At 45.8% G+C, this 15,827-nt stretch overlaps 1 protein-coding gene across 1 annotated transcript in view; it reads left to right on the forward strand.

Moving 5' to 3' along the window:
* Nucleotides 1-2,551: 2,551 nt before the first annotated feature.
* The window catches only part of LOC144162713 (rac GTPase-activating protein 1-like), a 33,612-nt gene continuing 20,336 nt past the window's right edge, over nucleotides 2,552-15,827 (forward strand). The window contains exons 1-7 of the mRNA XM_077693355.1: nucleotides 2,552-2,727; nucleotides 2,839-2,940; nucleotides 6,708-6,849; nucleotides 8,665-8,725; nucleotides 9,685-9,797; nucleotides 14,051-14,294; nucleotides 15,361-15,601. Coding sequence (XP_077549481.1) covers nucleotides 2,844-2,940; nucleotides 6,708-6,849; nucleotides 8,665-8,725; nucleotides 9,685-9,797; nucleotides 14,051-14,294; nucleotides 15,361-15,601 — 898 coding nt within the window. The 5' untranslated portion in view covers nucleotides 2,552-2,727; nucleotides 2,839-2,843. The remainder of the gene's footprint in view (nucleotides 2,728-2,838; nucleotides 2,941-6,707; nucleotides 6,850-8,664; nucleotides 8,726-9,684; nucleotides 9,798-14,050; nucleotides 14,295-15,360; nucleotides 15,602-15,827) is intronic.

Consider the following 15,827-nt stretch of genomic DNA (forward strand, 5'->3'; position numbering starts at 1 on the left):
GACACAGTGGACCATTTTTTGCGATTCGGCCGCGGCGGCCGCTTCTCTGATGGAGGCGAAAAGCAAAAACGCCCGTGTGTACGAGATTTCGGCGCACGATAAAGATCCCCAGGTGGTCAAAATTAATCCGGAGCCCTCCACTACGGCGCGCCTCATCGCCTGCGTTGCATCGGGGCGTTAAACCCTACAATCAATCTATCATTTTTTTGCGATTCGAAGGCAGCTCTTCAGACCCTGCAACGCGCTAGCTGCTTCAGCCTTCATGAACATGCCCAGCGAGAAGTGAAATATCTCCACCATCTCGCATTCGTCTCTGGACATCGTGTGACACTAAAGAGGCTCCCAGGCCACTGTGGCATTTTGGGAAACCACAAAGCGGATGAGGCTGCCCGCAGGGGCCTAGAATTGAGAACGCCAAGGAGGATTTTTTCACGAAAAATGATGCCTCAGCCATGAGTAAGGCAGTAGTTTTGGCTGAAAGAAACCGCTTATGGTCCCTTCCGGAGTTTCATCAGACCTTTCTGTATTGCATAGACCCATACATGAGAATGAGGCTGCCGGAACAGCTACCTCGCCGACTGGACTGTACCATCGACTGCGCCTTAATGCAGCGCGTACAAATTCGTTCCTTTATCGTATAGGCCAGACTTCCAACCCATACTGTGACAACTGTGGCTCACCCGAAACCGTCGAACATATATTACTAGAGTGCTCTGCTTATGCTGAACCAAGGGGCCGTTTACAGCAAAGAATTGAATGTCTCCAACGTGGAACATTAACACTAAGCTTGATGCCTGGACCATTTTACTCACCATCCTCCCAGCGCAAAGCCCTGTCTGCATTATTTGAGTATACCTCGAGGACATTGGCGTCGCTGCAACATTGTAGCCATCTCCCTAGCGTGTACAGTCAAGTTTTTACTCAGCGCTCTTTAACAGGACTCTATTCATTTTTAATTTTTATTCTTTTCTTGTTGTCTCCTACTCTTCTTCCATCTACATCCTTTGTTTCTTTCTCCCCCCTTCCGCGCAGAGTAGCATATGTCGGCAAATTCATGCTGGCAAACCTCTCTGCTTTCTCTGTAATAAAGAGTCTCTCTCGAGTCCCCCAACTCAACTTTTATATGCACCGGGCTGGTCTAGCCTCCTCCTCCCGATGTGCTGTCTGCGGTGATCAGGAGACTTTAAAGCACTTCTTATTGCATTGCCGCGGTTTTTCAATGATGAGGCAACGTCATCTTGCCCCGCCATTGCGAAGAATTGGTCTGCCTGTTTCCATGCCCGTACTACTTTCTTTTGGGGCCACATCACTGGGATATTGTCACCAAGGGGTGGCTGCAGCCATTCATGCATACGTTTCCGAGACCAGGCGCCTGCCCTGTTAGCTTTGATTTTAGCATGTGCTTTTTCCGGTCCAAAAATCTCAGTTGTTCTATCCCAAACTCTACTAACAACTTTCAACCAATTCTATTTTCTCTCTTTCTGCGCATAAATCGCTAGGTATATAATCTTTCCGGTGTTTTAAGCGGGCGCATTAGCCCTTCTCACACCCGATTTCTTGCCCATCCCCCACGTGGGTATGTGCCAAGTCACCAGGAACAACAACAACGACGACAACAGTCTCTCTCGCTGCAGAGCACGTGCGCAGCCAGCCACACGCGGGAAGCAGCGCTCAAACCACCAGATTGCGGTATTGTTGAGGCCTGAGTGGAATTGGGTCACAGAGATTTGGGTAAGTGAATTTCGTGTATATGCGCAGTTTTTCTCTTTGGGCTTCTGCTTCCTTGGTGGTGAGGCGTAGCTACTGAGGGGTATTGTTTTCTTCTGTTGCATTTTTCTTCCTCTGTATACTCAAAGGAACACTGAAGTGAATTTTTCAAGCTCCTGTTTTTGCTTGCACTGCGTAGATTGGCTCAAAATAAACACACCTTTCATCGTTCATCCGGGCCATAATACGTCATTCGACATAAATGATGCGAAAAAAAGGCAGGGAAGCGACGGCATCGCTTCTACTAACATCGCCTTGGTGGCTGATTTCACACCGCAACCGTTTGCACTGTGGCTAGACTTCGCTAAACAACGCTGCCTCTTCGGGCGTCACGAAATTATCGCAGACCATCGTGTTCTGTCACCTCGGCGTGTGCAGTGGGGTCGGGGACCCTCGAAGTGACTCGTCGTGCGTTTTTAGTAGCCGCTGCGTTTTGTTTGTACGCACCATTGATACCAGATTGGACCATAAAAATATTTCCCCGCGAATTCCATGCAGCGAGTAACACACAGGACCATATCTTCGATTATGGGAGAACGACACGGAACAAACACACCGCGCTAGTGCGGCCATCTTGGATTTCAGACGACAACGCCGCTGCGAGCGCCCTTAGTCCCAACGGGGAACAATTTCGGTTTCGGTTCTTGTTTTGAAAACTTGTTTTCTGAAAACTAAAAATTAATTTTGCTAAATTTTTTGCAGGCAAAAGAAAGAGAAGTGGATAAAAGTTGGTATAATGGTTTTTTGAAGGTCATGTGACGTGCTTCCACCGGTGGCAGGCGTCGTTCTGACAGGTCATGCCAGTCATGCTGGTCATGCTGTGCAAGACAGCACACAACAGTCACATTCTGTGCTAACATTCGCTCTGCGTTATCTGCGTTCTCTTTCGGAACTGTGCGCATGCAATTCGGTGCACCCCAGTGGATAGCTATTTTTGGCGTAGGTTTGGTGCGTCACAAGGTAAGCTTGACGTTGAACGAAACTGTTAGCAGACGGTGCCTGTAAATCTTAGTGCACGCGACCTGCAGTGAAGGTCTGTCAAGTGCTCTTTCTTTTTTTATGACCCCGCAGTCGCTATGTCCCGCGGAAAGCAACCTCGGATGTCTCTGGTCGCCCAGTTCGATGACCTCTATCGCACATTGGCTAACATGCATGACGACGACCTGTTGTCTGGTGAGTAGCACGAAAGTGCACCAGCAGATCTAAGACAGTGGAATGATTAATGAACATCACCTGGAAGCAGCCGCTGTAACTTTTTTTTTCTTTTTTGAGCGAAAGGTAAGTGCAAATATCCTTCATTTTTATGATTGCGAATGTTTATCAGAATTCAATAAGGATGGAGATGCCATGGCGCGAAATTCGTCCAGAAAACTAACTCGGGTACTCTGCCGCCAGCGCTTATCGTTAAAGCGGAGAGTGAGTTAAGGGGCTGTGAAGACAAAATACAAGTTTGTTTCGTTAGAAACACTGCTTTGTCCCGATAACAGTAATATAACTTATCGCGCGAACTTCGAAAAAATACTGGAGATATTAAAGATAACATGTGAGGCGCAGTGGCGACTAGCCACGTTCCGGCAACTTTTCCGTGACGTCACAGAATCTTGTTTGCGATTGACGGCCGCCGAACTAACTTGTCGCTAAGAAATGCGATGGGTGATGTAGTGGGGTCTCTACTATGGGTCTCTAGTTCCGTTTGATCGCATCAGTTGAATGCTAACGTGTAGCTCACACATTGAAAACTGCGTTTTGCGTGCTGCTGCCCATATTACGTCACTGCAGCGCGAAATTTGAGTTTTTCAGTACTTGGAATTTTTCAGTTAAACAATGTCTTTTGTGGCTTGAATGGAGCTGAGTGACGTAGCCTAGTTCTTTCAAATTAAACGAAGTTGTATTTTATCTTCATAGTCCCTTTAAATGTGTATTGTAGCAGAATAAAAATTATAAAAAGGTGGGTCGTCCAGGGAAAGGCATGGGCTGTTGCCATTGCTCAGGCGCAAATGGGCAGCTGGTCAGACTGAGAGCTAGTCTGTTCACACTTCCACTGCTTCAGGGATGGGGAAGGGAGGGGCGTTGTGTCGTAGAGGCATTCCCACACTAGGCAGACGGGCTGCAGGGAGTCTTCAGAGGGAGCTGTTGGTCAGAAAGATGTGGAGGGTGTTGAAGTACGCGAGTTCTGGCTTGGAGTCTGCTTAAGGCAGCCCATTGTGAGCGTTAGAAGGCCGGGCTGGTTGAGATGCAGTACAGTAGAGTTGTCCTCCCTCGATGGGAGTGCCCAGAAGAAGTTGCAGGCAGCATCGTTAGCCACCGCATTCTTTAACGGCGAAGGGGACGCATGTGTCATAATCCATACGATTTGGATGGGGGAATATGATGCCTGTGGAAATAGTATTGACATGCTTTCTGAGAGCCCCAGAGTACCAGCCCGGAGCTGAGTCCTGACAATTAAAAAAGAAAAGAAAATAAGAAAGAAGAAATTATTGTGGACTCTAAGCTAGGAAGTGGATGAAAAAAAGATTGTTGTCCCATCTATTAAAACTACAATGACGGGGGAACGCGAAACCATCCAAACTCATGTCCAACACCAGACCAACCAACCCACAAGCAAGCAGAACCTATTTATGTATGATGATTAGGATGGTGATAAAGTGATTCGTACTGTATGTGTATGGTAAGGTGCTGTATGTGTATGGGGTGGCAATGCACTGAATGGTGCTTACATTGTAATGCATTGTGTAATGTTCCGTCTATGTGGCATGATCTACCGTAACGATTTCCTACTGGTCAAGAGTGCGACGTAAGACTGCGCTGTTTAAGCGAACACTTGTTTCTCGTCGGGATGGTTTACTGCACTGCGATTGTGCTCTCTAGTGCTTTAGCTGATATGGGCATTCCATGGTTTTCCCTAGCGTTCAACCATTGTCGTCGTTAGATGGAGGGGTGCACTTGCTGTCTAATTTCACGCGTCCGTGCACCCCTCTCCAAATCCTAGCTGCTTCGACCGTGCTGGAATCGCGCAATCAGATGGATGTCGGCTTCATAACATGACGGACCCAGGTTCGATTCCGACAATGAAAAGAGTTTTTTTCTTCACTTCATCCGCAATCATCAGAGAAAGTTGGCTTCCCTGCAGTGTGTTTTGGTGGACTACAGACGACATCTGTAAGAGGCTGCAGAAAACGTCCTCATTTACAACTTTCATAGCCGCCATCCCTGAATCATGACAACGGCCTCTGTGATGATGTAATACTGTGCCAGTTGGCTTCCACTGCTTCCCTGCGAAATATGAGATTGCATATTAATGACTACGGGTAGAAATTGTGTTCTTTCATCAAACCAAACTCCTTTAACTGTGTCTGCTAATGTGCACCACTGTATACGTACATGCTTTCACTGGTTATTTTTGTTTTGTTCTTTATTTCACGTACCTAAACACAAATTATTCCACATTTTGCAGCTCAGACAACCCTAGTGTTAAGGTTCACGTAATCTTAACAGTTAATTTGCGATGGTACGTCAGTTGTGACTGCATTTATCGCTTCCCATTTCCAACACATCCGGCTTATACAACTGCATATATGTTGCTGGCAGACAGCAGTTTACTTGCTTTCCAATGCCCCAACCATAAAACTAGACGCGGAGTTCTGCATCTTTATAAACAAATGTCGGCGAGATTAATTCTCCGCCAATTGTTTCGTTTTCATCTCTGAGTGGATTTTTCGGCCGAATATGGGCTTGGCCAGGAAGCTCGTGCCGGTGGGAAATGCAAATCTGCTTCACCTGGTGAATTTGTTGGCACGACTAAGAAATAAAAAAAAAACAGTTGAATTTCTCCATCACGACCATCCAAAATTTTGCCGCCTCAGATTGAGGATCTGCCACACTGCATGGTGCTGACACCACAAGGGATATGTTTTGTGAGGTAATAAACCTTATTGCTTCCCAGCTGGAGGTAGGGGATCAAGAACCCCCTGCCTTCTTGGGTGGCAGTCAAGTGCCCTTGGGTCTTGACCGGCATGCTGGGTGTCCATGTCCAAGCTCCCGCTGCTCGACAAACGGCAGTTGCATTAAATTTCTGTGTTGGGAGTGGTCCTGAAACTTTTCCCCACAAATCATACATTCTCAATCTATTTTACCATTTACAGTCACTAGCTTTTAAAGACGATAGTCTTTCTTCGGCTACTTAAACGCAGAAATTTTGGTCTGTCTATCTGTCTGCGACTCGATTCAGTCTCCCGGCCAATGTAAAACAGAAGCTACAGTCAAATCTAAACGTCTAAGTCCAATTTCACTGTTCATGCTCGTCAAACACTGTCGAACAAAAACAGGACATTACGCAAATATAAGGCAGAAAATCGATACATGAGTGATATTTGCAGTGTTCCTTTATTAAAAAAATTTCATGGATGCTTGGTTTTTGCGATAGCAAATGAAATACTACATCAACTGCAGAAAACCGTCACCTGCTGTTGTTCGCTACTACCTGGTGGCATTTAAGAAATCAGACGGCAACAGTAACGAAAGGTTCCACTAGATAGGCTCCACATTCCGCTTGGAACACTCGTGGAATAGGGCAACGTGGTTCTATAAACATTGTAGTAGGGTGCCTTGATTCACGCACGTCTCTGCCGTACGGCAGCGCTGGCATCGCGGCACCCGTTTTGTAGCAGTGGAACGCGATAAATTTAAATTGACTTGAGCAAACCTCTATTATCTTGGGAGGAAGGAGACGGGAGAGGAACAGCATGAGAGGTGAGCGAGAAAGAAAAGGAAGGCATTTGCGTGCCAGGGGCGCCAGTCGACTATCCTCTTTCGTCAACATTTGCAATGAAAAAAGCAGATACGCGGCTTTTTTTTTCTTTGTGGAGGGAAGCTTTATTCGTAGGCAATAAATCTGCCCGTCCAGTTCACGAATTCTGTGCCTTCTCTTGCTATCGTTCCAGCCATGGTGGACATTTTCCAGAACCAGGAAGCCTGCAGACTGCAGTGGCAAGCTGCTGAGCAGCGGGTCAGCGAGCTGACCAAGGAATGTGACCTTCTCAAGTTGGCCAATTCGGAGCTGCAGGCAAATTTGCGCCACACAAGGTGGGCCCGATTTTCAGTTCCAGTGCGCCAGTGTTTTCATACAATTTTGAGGCGAAAGCCGCTTGATAAAAGCAGCATTGTTGCTGTCCGGTATAGAAAATGGCCACTGCTGTAAAGAGGATTGATTGATCGATTGTAGGGTTTAACGCAACGACGCAACGCAGGCAATAATGAGGCACGCCGGAGTGATGGGCTCCGGATTAATTTTGACCACCTGGGGATCTTTATTGTGTGCCGAAATCTCATACACATGGGTGTTTTTGCTTTTCACCTCCATCAGAAGAGCAGCCGCCACGGCCGGGAATCGAACCCGCATCCTCGTGCTCAGCAGCACAATGCCTTCTTAGTCACTGAGCCACCCCGTCAGGTTCGCTGTAAAGAGTGAACAAAAAACTTTACCACTTTAACAAAACCAAGTTAACAAAACAAAACAAAGTGAACAAAGTGAACTTTACCAAAAAACTTTACCTTTGTTAGAAAAGTAGAAAGAAGCGCGAAGGCTTTCTGCCATCATAACTGCGTCAAAAATCTTCGCTAAAAGTGAGTCCAGCCTTCGCTGAGAGTGCTCCCAATCAATCGTCGAAGCCTTCAGTGACCCAAATTGCAAATAAAGAACAAACCCATGCGACGATTTTTCGTTCACTAAGTAAATGTATCTACGAACGATCTGAACGTATACTGATACAAGGTTTATGAGATAAAGGCGTACTATAGTACTCGTTCTTTATGACCCTTATCTAGAACCGTTCCTTTTTCGTGATTTTCAAGTAATCGTTTCGACGCAATGGAAGCCCGATTTCACACATGCACCATATGTGTCCAGGGATCTTATCTGAGCTTTTTGGTCCACCAACCAGTAGAAGGGGAAATGCATTTTTTTTTTGACAGGATGCCATCGGTCCCATTAAGAAAGCTTTCGCTTAAAATACCACATTTTAGTTCCTGTGGGAATTGATACTGGGAGTTAAGAGTAAGAAGCAAGAAGCAGAACAAGATTTAGCCTCGTGCATTCAATGCTGACGTCGTATCGCGTGACAGGAGGTGAACAGGGTGGCACACGAGAATAGATGCACCTCAGCCGCGGAGAACTGATTCTGGGGGAGCCGTTGCGTGAAGTGTCACCAATTCTGCCCGTTGAATTAATTTGCGCCAAAAGACGCCAAAACAAGAGCGAAGACAAATCAAACTACCCTCTTTTGAAATGACAACGATGAAGGAACACGAAGCTCTCCAAAATCAAGTCCAACACCAAACCAAGTAACCCACAAGCACACGGACTGTTTAACTGCACTGTGATTGTGTTCTGATGCAGGCATTCCATGGCCTTCCCTAGCGTTCAATTATCGTCATCTTTAGACGGAGGGCTGCATTTTCTAATTGTGCACGTCCATGCACCCCTCTTTACATGCTTTGACCGTGCAGGAATCATGCAATCGGATAGACGTCAGTTTCGTAACGAGAGGAATCCAGGTTTGATTCCAACCACGGGGAGCATTTTAATTTTTCGTAACTTCACCCACGATCGTCATCATTGTCAGAGAAAGTTGGCTTTCTTGCAGTGCATTTTTGGTGGACTACACACAACATCAGTGAGAGGCTGAAAGTTCCGCTTTAGGGAGACTTAAACACAGGGTAGGAGTACAGAAGTGTTTGATAAGTATCGCTGCAGGAAGCCATAATGCTTCCGCTTTCAAAGCATGTGTGCAGACTTAAAGTGCCCCAAGGAGTTTTCTTTGGGTTGTTACTAGACTGTTTTTTTTTTTAAATATTTCTGGGAAGTCTTGTTTAATGAACCTTGTAAATCTTGCTCTTTAGGGCTGTGCTTGACAACGAACTCCGAAAGAGGGTCAGCATTGAAGCCTGCACGGAAGCCCTGGTAAGTTCAACGACCTTTCTGTGTTCTCAGCAGTGTAGCAATGACCCTCAAGTAGTGTCAGGTTGGGCTGTTACCACTTGTCCCCCTTTCAAGCGCCAAGGGTAGTAACAAAGACCAAACAATGCCAAAAAAGGTGGCACGTGTTATCGCGCATTGTCCTATGACATTCATTCCTGTTGCCCCTTTTTTTGTTTTCACGTCTTTATTGCCACTTGGTGCTCGGACACTTGTGATTATACGGAGTACCAAACATCGAATCAGAATGGGAAAAGAGGGGCTCAGTAAATTAAGACCGAAGTAAGGGTTGGCAGTCAAGAAAGCCAAGGAAAGCAAAGCGGAGAATGTGGTAAGGTAATTTATTATCGTTAAAAAAGATGCAGATTTTTTTTTTTTTTTTTTTTTTAAATAACGAAAGTGGAGAAAAACATGCCCGCTGGGTCCGAGCCCACGACCTCCAGAATACGCGTCTGGTGTGATGATCACTACACCACTGGCGGGGCTGTGCTCTCCTCCACTTTCTCGAGTATTTATATTAGGGTAATTGTTTCCTGCACTTGGTGGTGGTAGCCAGCGCCACTCCGACTTCCGAGTACCAAACGTCCTCACTTCCTGCAATGTTTGCTGTTCAATTTCTTTGTGAGGGGCAAGATGGCGATGGGAGGGGGGGATGAAGATTAGTCCTGCATCCTGTGTGGCATGCCCATTGGAAGTGATGTACACTCGGTAAAACGCTTGTCTATAACAGCGATTTCGACTTCAACCAGCGACATCCCAAAACTGCCGAAACATACTCGTTCCAAACATGTCGGAGGCAAAAGCGAAGGGCTAAGACTTCAGAATTCCGCAGTAGTTTTATTCAAATCCCGCACCAGCGGGGCAGGATAGGGCTGAGAGTACAAAAGCTGTGTTATAGACAAGCCTTTTACCGGCCGTACTGTCTCCGCAATCCTGCCTTTCAGCAACTGCAGCTACAGCAGGTCCGCCATATCGTCTCCCGGTGTGGCTCTCAAGGCTTGGGGGGACACACAGTCCGGGCGCTTGAGAAGGTGCTCAGCGACAAGAACCTTGCCAAGTGAGCACACCCTGTACAGTTCCTGACTTGTGGGTGTTTGAGTGCATCTGCCAGTACTGCCACCCACGCTGACTCAGGGCACTCCCAAAGGAGGCGAACTCTTCACCTGCTTTTTCATTACTGCCCCTGCACTTGACTGGACCACTTCACTTTTGTGCACACACTTCTGGTTTGAACATTACTGCCACTATAGATGTAGTTACACGAGGAAAAGTGATTTTGTGGCTCTGTGAATTTGCCTTCTATGAAGTTTGATAAATCTACCTGTAGGGTTTTGTTGCTTTTGAGAAAGAACTGCTTCATTTCCAATTTTGCACACCTGTTTTCGCATTACCCTCCTTCTGGAGAATTTTGGAGTTGTTTGAGGTGCAAGTGCACTGATCCGGCAATAAGTTGTGTGCTGTCATGATTGCAGCTGTCAGTTTGGCTCCTGTATGGCTGCATTAATTCTCGCAGTGACTGTGCAAGTGTACACCTCTTTTAAGCGAAACTTCATGACTACCTATAATTGCAGTGACTCTTGTAGAGTATTACTTGGAATGCATCGTCGATATTGGCACACAATGGGAAAGTGAAGTGAGAAAAAAATTATAAATGAATTAACTGAGGTATCGTTGAAGTGAATTTCCGGGCCATAAAAACAGGCATGTAGAAGGTTGTTTGCGCTGGCGTAAAAGTAAAGCATGAAGAAAGGGTTCTTTGATCAAATACTGGCAAGTATATGGTAGACAAGGACATAGTTTAGGAATACACAGGGCATATGCCAGCCCAGTGAAAGTGCTAGCTCACCTGGCATACACTTGTCTTTTGCCTAATTCTGTTATTCTGTTCTCTGGGGTGCAGCAGGTGAGCTGCCCAACCACTCTGTCCTTCCAGCTAACACTTGCCCCCCCCCCCCCCCTCTCTCTCTCTCTCGCTCACTCACTCACTCACATACGGGCACCAAGATTCGCTTGAGCATACCAAAGCTTGTGTCTCCTCTAAAGTGTTCAGAATGCATACAGGGGTGGAAATAATTTCTGCCATGATGATGCATTGAGGAAAACATTTGATTTGCTTGCAGCGAAATAGGGATTCCCTTTTTAAAATTTTTTTAAAGAGAAACATCACTGGTGTAGACATGCCTTTGGCTTGAATCTTGACAGGTCATGCGAGGAATAACGATTTTATTTTGAATTGAGTATGATTTTCCGCTGCTCCTCCTAGAACTTTTTATTTATTCTGTTGTTGCTTTGCTGTAGCTTTGTACCGATGCCACAAATTCAGGTGAAGGTGTGCCAGCCAATTAAAGTGCAGGGTAAATTTTTTTTTGTGCTCTGCATTGGACAAATGTACAAATCAAACACATCTCACCTGTTACATGTACTAGGAAAATTCGGGGTTTGGCTTAATGGGAATCTTCCCTTATTTTCTAAGCTGCTGATCGTCGCAATTCATATATGCATGTGAGTGTTGTTGTGTTGCGTTGCATCCCGTGCTGTGTCCATTAGTGGTTTTGGTGTGCTCTTTTTAGGGGAAGTGTATATGGGTATGGTTTTACGTATTTTCTATGTCCACGAATTAAAACTCCCAAGGCTTTAGTCTCTAAAGTGTGAGGCATTCTATAGTTCAAATTGTTGGAAAATGAATGTCCCAGAGCGTGTTCTATTACCACAAAGTAAGGAATTCATTGTACTAGTGAACATTAAGACAGGGACAAAGCTAAAGAAGGAGACGAAACACATAAATCGGTTAACTCTAGCGTGTGTTTCGTCTCCTTCTTTAGCCTTGTTCCTGTCTTAAAGGAGCCATGAAGACAAAATACAAGTTGGGTTTATTAAAAAGACTGCTTATTCCCGATAACAATGATACCAATATCATCGCAATCTTTGAACAAATAACGGAGATATGAAACAAAACGTGTGAAGCAGTCGCAACCCCCTAGCCAATTTCCCACAACTTTTCTACGACGTCGCGGAACCTTGTTTGTGCGATTGGCGGCCGCCTAACTGACCTGTCGCGACGACAGATGACTGGACGTCTGTAATGGGGCCTCTAGTTCCATTTGACCGCATCACTTGAATGCTAACGTGCAGTTAACGCACTGAAAATTATGTTTTATTGTTGGCTCGTATGACGTCATTCTTGCTCGTAACACGTCACTGTGGCGCAAAATTTGAAAGTTTTTAAATACTTCTTGCTTTCTTTTCGTTAAAAAACCTCTTTTGTGGCTGTAATGGAGCTGAGTGAGATACTGAATCCTAGTTCTTTCAAATTAAATGAAGTTGTATTTTCTCTTCATGGCTCCTTTAATGTTTGCTAGTACGATGAATTCCTTAGTTAGTAACCAACTCGCCAAACTTAGCTCTTTAGTTCTACTACCACGTCAGAAGAGTTGATACTCGAGCTGGTTGGTACATAACTTGGAGGGTTAGGGTTTGTTCAACCAAACAGGACAAAGCGGAGACAAGACAAACGCTTGCACTTACTAACAACCAAGTGATTTTATTGCGTCGGGATGATAGCTTTATACATGCTGGTCGAACGCTAAAACAACGGGAAAAAGGGGAAAGGGTTAGGGAGGAGGAACAAAAGAAAACTGCACTGAAGTCATTCCTAAAAATGGACAGCATTGGTGACAGGACACACGTGTTACGTTGTCAGATAACGAAACTCTTTCAAGAGCGAGACACTCAGTGTACTAACACAATCGTCACCGTGCTGAACAATGCAATAAGGCTAGAAAATCTTGTGTGCCTTCCGCTCTCGATATCGGCACAAGGTGCAGCATTTTTCAAACGGCTCACAGCCACAGTTTTTGCAATGCATGGCAAGCTGACCGTCAACAGACCCAGTGAGCGCATTGGCGTGTTTGTGCAAACGGTCGTTGAGGCAATAAAACCCAATGCAATAAAATCACTTGGTTATTAGTAAGCACAAATGTTCGTCTTGTCTCCGCTTCATCCTGTTCAGTTGCAATCCCCCTTACCATCTAATATGACCACGCGCTCACCGCCGAAATTGCATCCCATCCAAAGCCGCATTTGGACCTCAAACTTTATCTGTTATCTCTTGTATATGCGTGTTGAGTAAATCGGCTAATTATAAGCCATTTTCGAAGTCAAAATATGACTGACTGCAAGCATGCTTGTATATGCATTCTGTATAGATCAGTTGTCAATCCATTTTTGAGATCAGCAGTGCCAAAATGAAAGTGCGTGCGTACATGTACATGTCTTTCTTAGCAACGACCACCATCAAATCTCGATAGAAATAAAATTTGCTCATTCCTGTCTGTAAAGGAGCCATGCAGACAAAATAGAAGTTTGTTTTATTCGAAAGATTTCGTGTTTGGTAGTGCGCCCAGCGCTTGTCCGGAAGCAAATGATGCTTTATTCACTGACAGATTATTCAGTGTAAGTTAAAAGAAGCAAATGATGCTTTATTCACTGACAGATTAATCAATTTAAGTTAAAATTTTGATTCTCCCACCAAAGCGTGTGTTTTCGTGACGTCTGCAATGACATCATATGTTCTGGGGAGCCTTGTTTACCGTTCGTCAACCTAGATGGCGTCACCATACCATGACAGGCCGTTTGCTGCCTTTCTTTTTTACTGTATTGGTACCTGGGTTGTTTTTGCGAAGTTTGAAAATCATCGTTTCATGAAACGTGGTGTTTGCTTGACAAATATGTTCTCGTAAGACACTGTCGCTTATGCCAATCGGCCAGTGCCGTCTGAGCTAACCCGAAAGCACCAAACATAGTGTATGCAGTACCAGCAGCAGTATGTGTCAGTACTTCTATGTTTATGCGTATTTTTGTAAATTCCTGTTTACCCCACCGTTCTGACTGCTAAAAAAGAATGTGCCTTAAATGTAAGCACAAATAGCTCGTTCGGCAAGCTTACAAGCCCTGTGTTTTTTCCGGTTGCTTTTGCTGGCCTCAGCCAATTGAACAGCTGGCATGTATGACATCATAGGTTCTGTTGCGGAAAAGGAGCGAGAGGGTTGCATGGCCATTCCATTTTTCTTAATAATTATGTAGCTTATTTGAGCAAAGTTTATGTTACAAGTGGTGTCAGTATGATTCTAATGAGGCAATCTTTAGAATGAACCAAACTTGTGTTTTGTGTGCGTGGTGGCCTCTAAGTTCAATGTCACCTCTATGTTGTGTGACAAAAAGCTCTGCCAATCGTCCACCTTCTTCACAGAGTGGAATGGCTCGTGAGTTCTCTTCGAAGGTGTGATCTTTTCTTCAATTTCCCTTCCGCAGTGCAAGTGCCGAAAGGTTGGGTGGCTCGGTGCTCTCCCCGAGCTGCCCCGATGGAGGAAGGCTGTTTATGGACGCCAGTGCCAGTGGAGTTGAGGGGCGGGGACAGATCGGCGCCCAAGGGGCCGTCCGCTGCCACCGGCGGAGACACTCCACTTCTGGGACAGTGGCAGCAAGCCCGCCGCCCCCTTCCGCTACCCAGCACAGAAGGCAGTCATTGGGCACCCCAGCCAAAGTCCACTTTGAGGTGCGTCCAGGCAAAGCGGTTGGGCTGTCGCGATGCTGTATTATGAACAGGTTTTGCGTTTGCGGGTTTCAGGGGTTCAGTTTGTTCTTAAAGGCACAGTGTAGACAGTTGACCGTTTAACAGCCGTCAACCAACGGAGATCACGTAATAATTTGATGTACAAAATACGTCTGTCCTAAACTAGCCTGAAAACTAAAAATGTAATACAAACAGTCACTCGTCTTGTCAAAAAAGAAATAAACAAACACGTTTTGGGGCCCCTACGGGTCCCTTGTTCACAATGAAGAGGGGGTGTAAAAGGGCACGACTGTTTACAAGTTTGGTTGCATAGAGTGCGCACGTGTATCTCAGGGAGATTACCCTGCGACCGGTTAATCGTGTTTTAACTTGTTTCAATGTGTACGGATTCTAAAAGTAGTCGTGTCGATAGGCGCTTCTCTGATGCAATTATGCTTGCAGAGTCCCAATTGATGACTTGGTTAGTAGTCAGGGGATGATCTGCTAAGGCATTCAAGCTTGCATTGCCTTTTTTGACCCCATTCTGGTGCTGATGAATTCGTCTTTTAAAATTTCCAGTTTCACCTATGTAGGATGTGTTGCAATCCTTGCGCGATATTTTGTAGCAGCCCCTGGGAATCTTGGCTGTTCTAAAGGGTCCTTCACACGTACCAGCTTCTGCTTAAGCCTAATATCTTTATTTGTTGATTTGTTTTTTGACAAGGCGAGTGTGTGTTTGTATTTCAATTATGAATCACCCTCGCCTGACGAGTTTTCATCGAACCTTGGACTAGTCTGAAAACTCTGCACATCTTGGACAGTTTCCAGATATGTGTTAGAGTGTTACTTACAGTGTTTGAAATTGCTACGTTTGTGATGTATGGTGCTCGCAAACATTGTTAGGGGTAGTGCCTAATTAAGCATGCATGGAGTAGAGTTGGGAGAGGCTTGACAACACAGCCAGCCAAGTAATTTAAATTCCCCCCGCTAAATCAGTCGCTTCAGCTGCCCAGCGTGCTGGGATTTTCAGCAGCCCTGTGTGTTCTGACTTTGTCCCCTCCGCCTGCAGCTGGGCGACTCCAGGCAGGGTGACTGCGGCCAGAAGAAGGCGGACGCCCGAGCAGTGCAGGGTGGCTGCGGGGTGTTTGCGGCCACCATGACCATGGTGTCGGGTGAGCCCGGCTACGTGGCCACGGTGGTTTCCCAGAAGAAGCCGCCTTGCCATCCGCTGTCCCCCAGCCAGCAGCAGCGATCCAGGCAGGGCCTTGGGGACCCCATCTCCTTGGCACACCAGCCAGCCATGGGCACGTGTGAGAGCGCCAGTCTTCATTGTTTTTAGCGGACGAACCAATGTTTTCAACAAAAAGGATTTTCATCCTACCCTTGTGATGTAGGATTTTGCAGAAAAGCTGTATATAGCTACCCTCAGGTGGTGGTGGGTGTCCGTTCATTTATGCGTCCTGCTGAGAAGAAAAAATTTTCGCCTCCAGTTTGTCGCGAATTCTCCCTAGCTCTCCATCTATTCTGCGTATCGTG

Source organism: Haemaphysalis longicornis, unplaced genomic scaffold, assembly GCF_048455015.1.
Source record: "Haemaphysalis longicornis isolate Haplotype H1 unplaced genomic scaffold, Haemaphysalis longicornis Haplotype H1 scaffold_12, whole genome shotgun sequence".
Lineage (NCBI taxonomy): Eukaryota > Metazoa > Arthropoda > Arachnida > Ixodida > Ixodidae > Haemaphysalis > Haemaphysalis longicornis.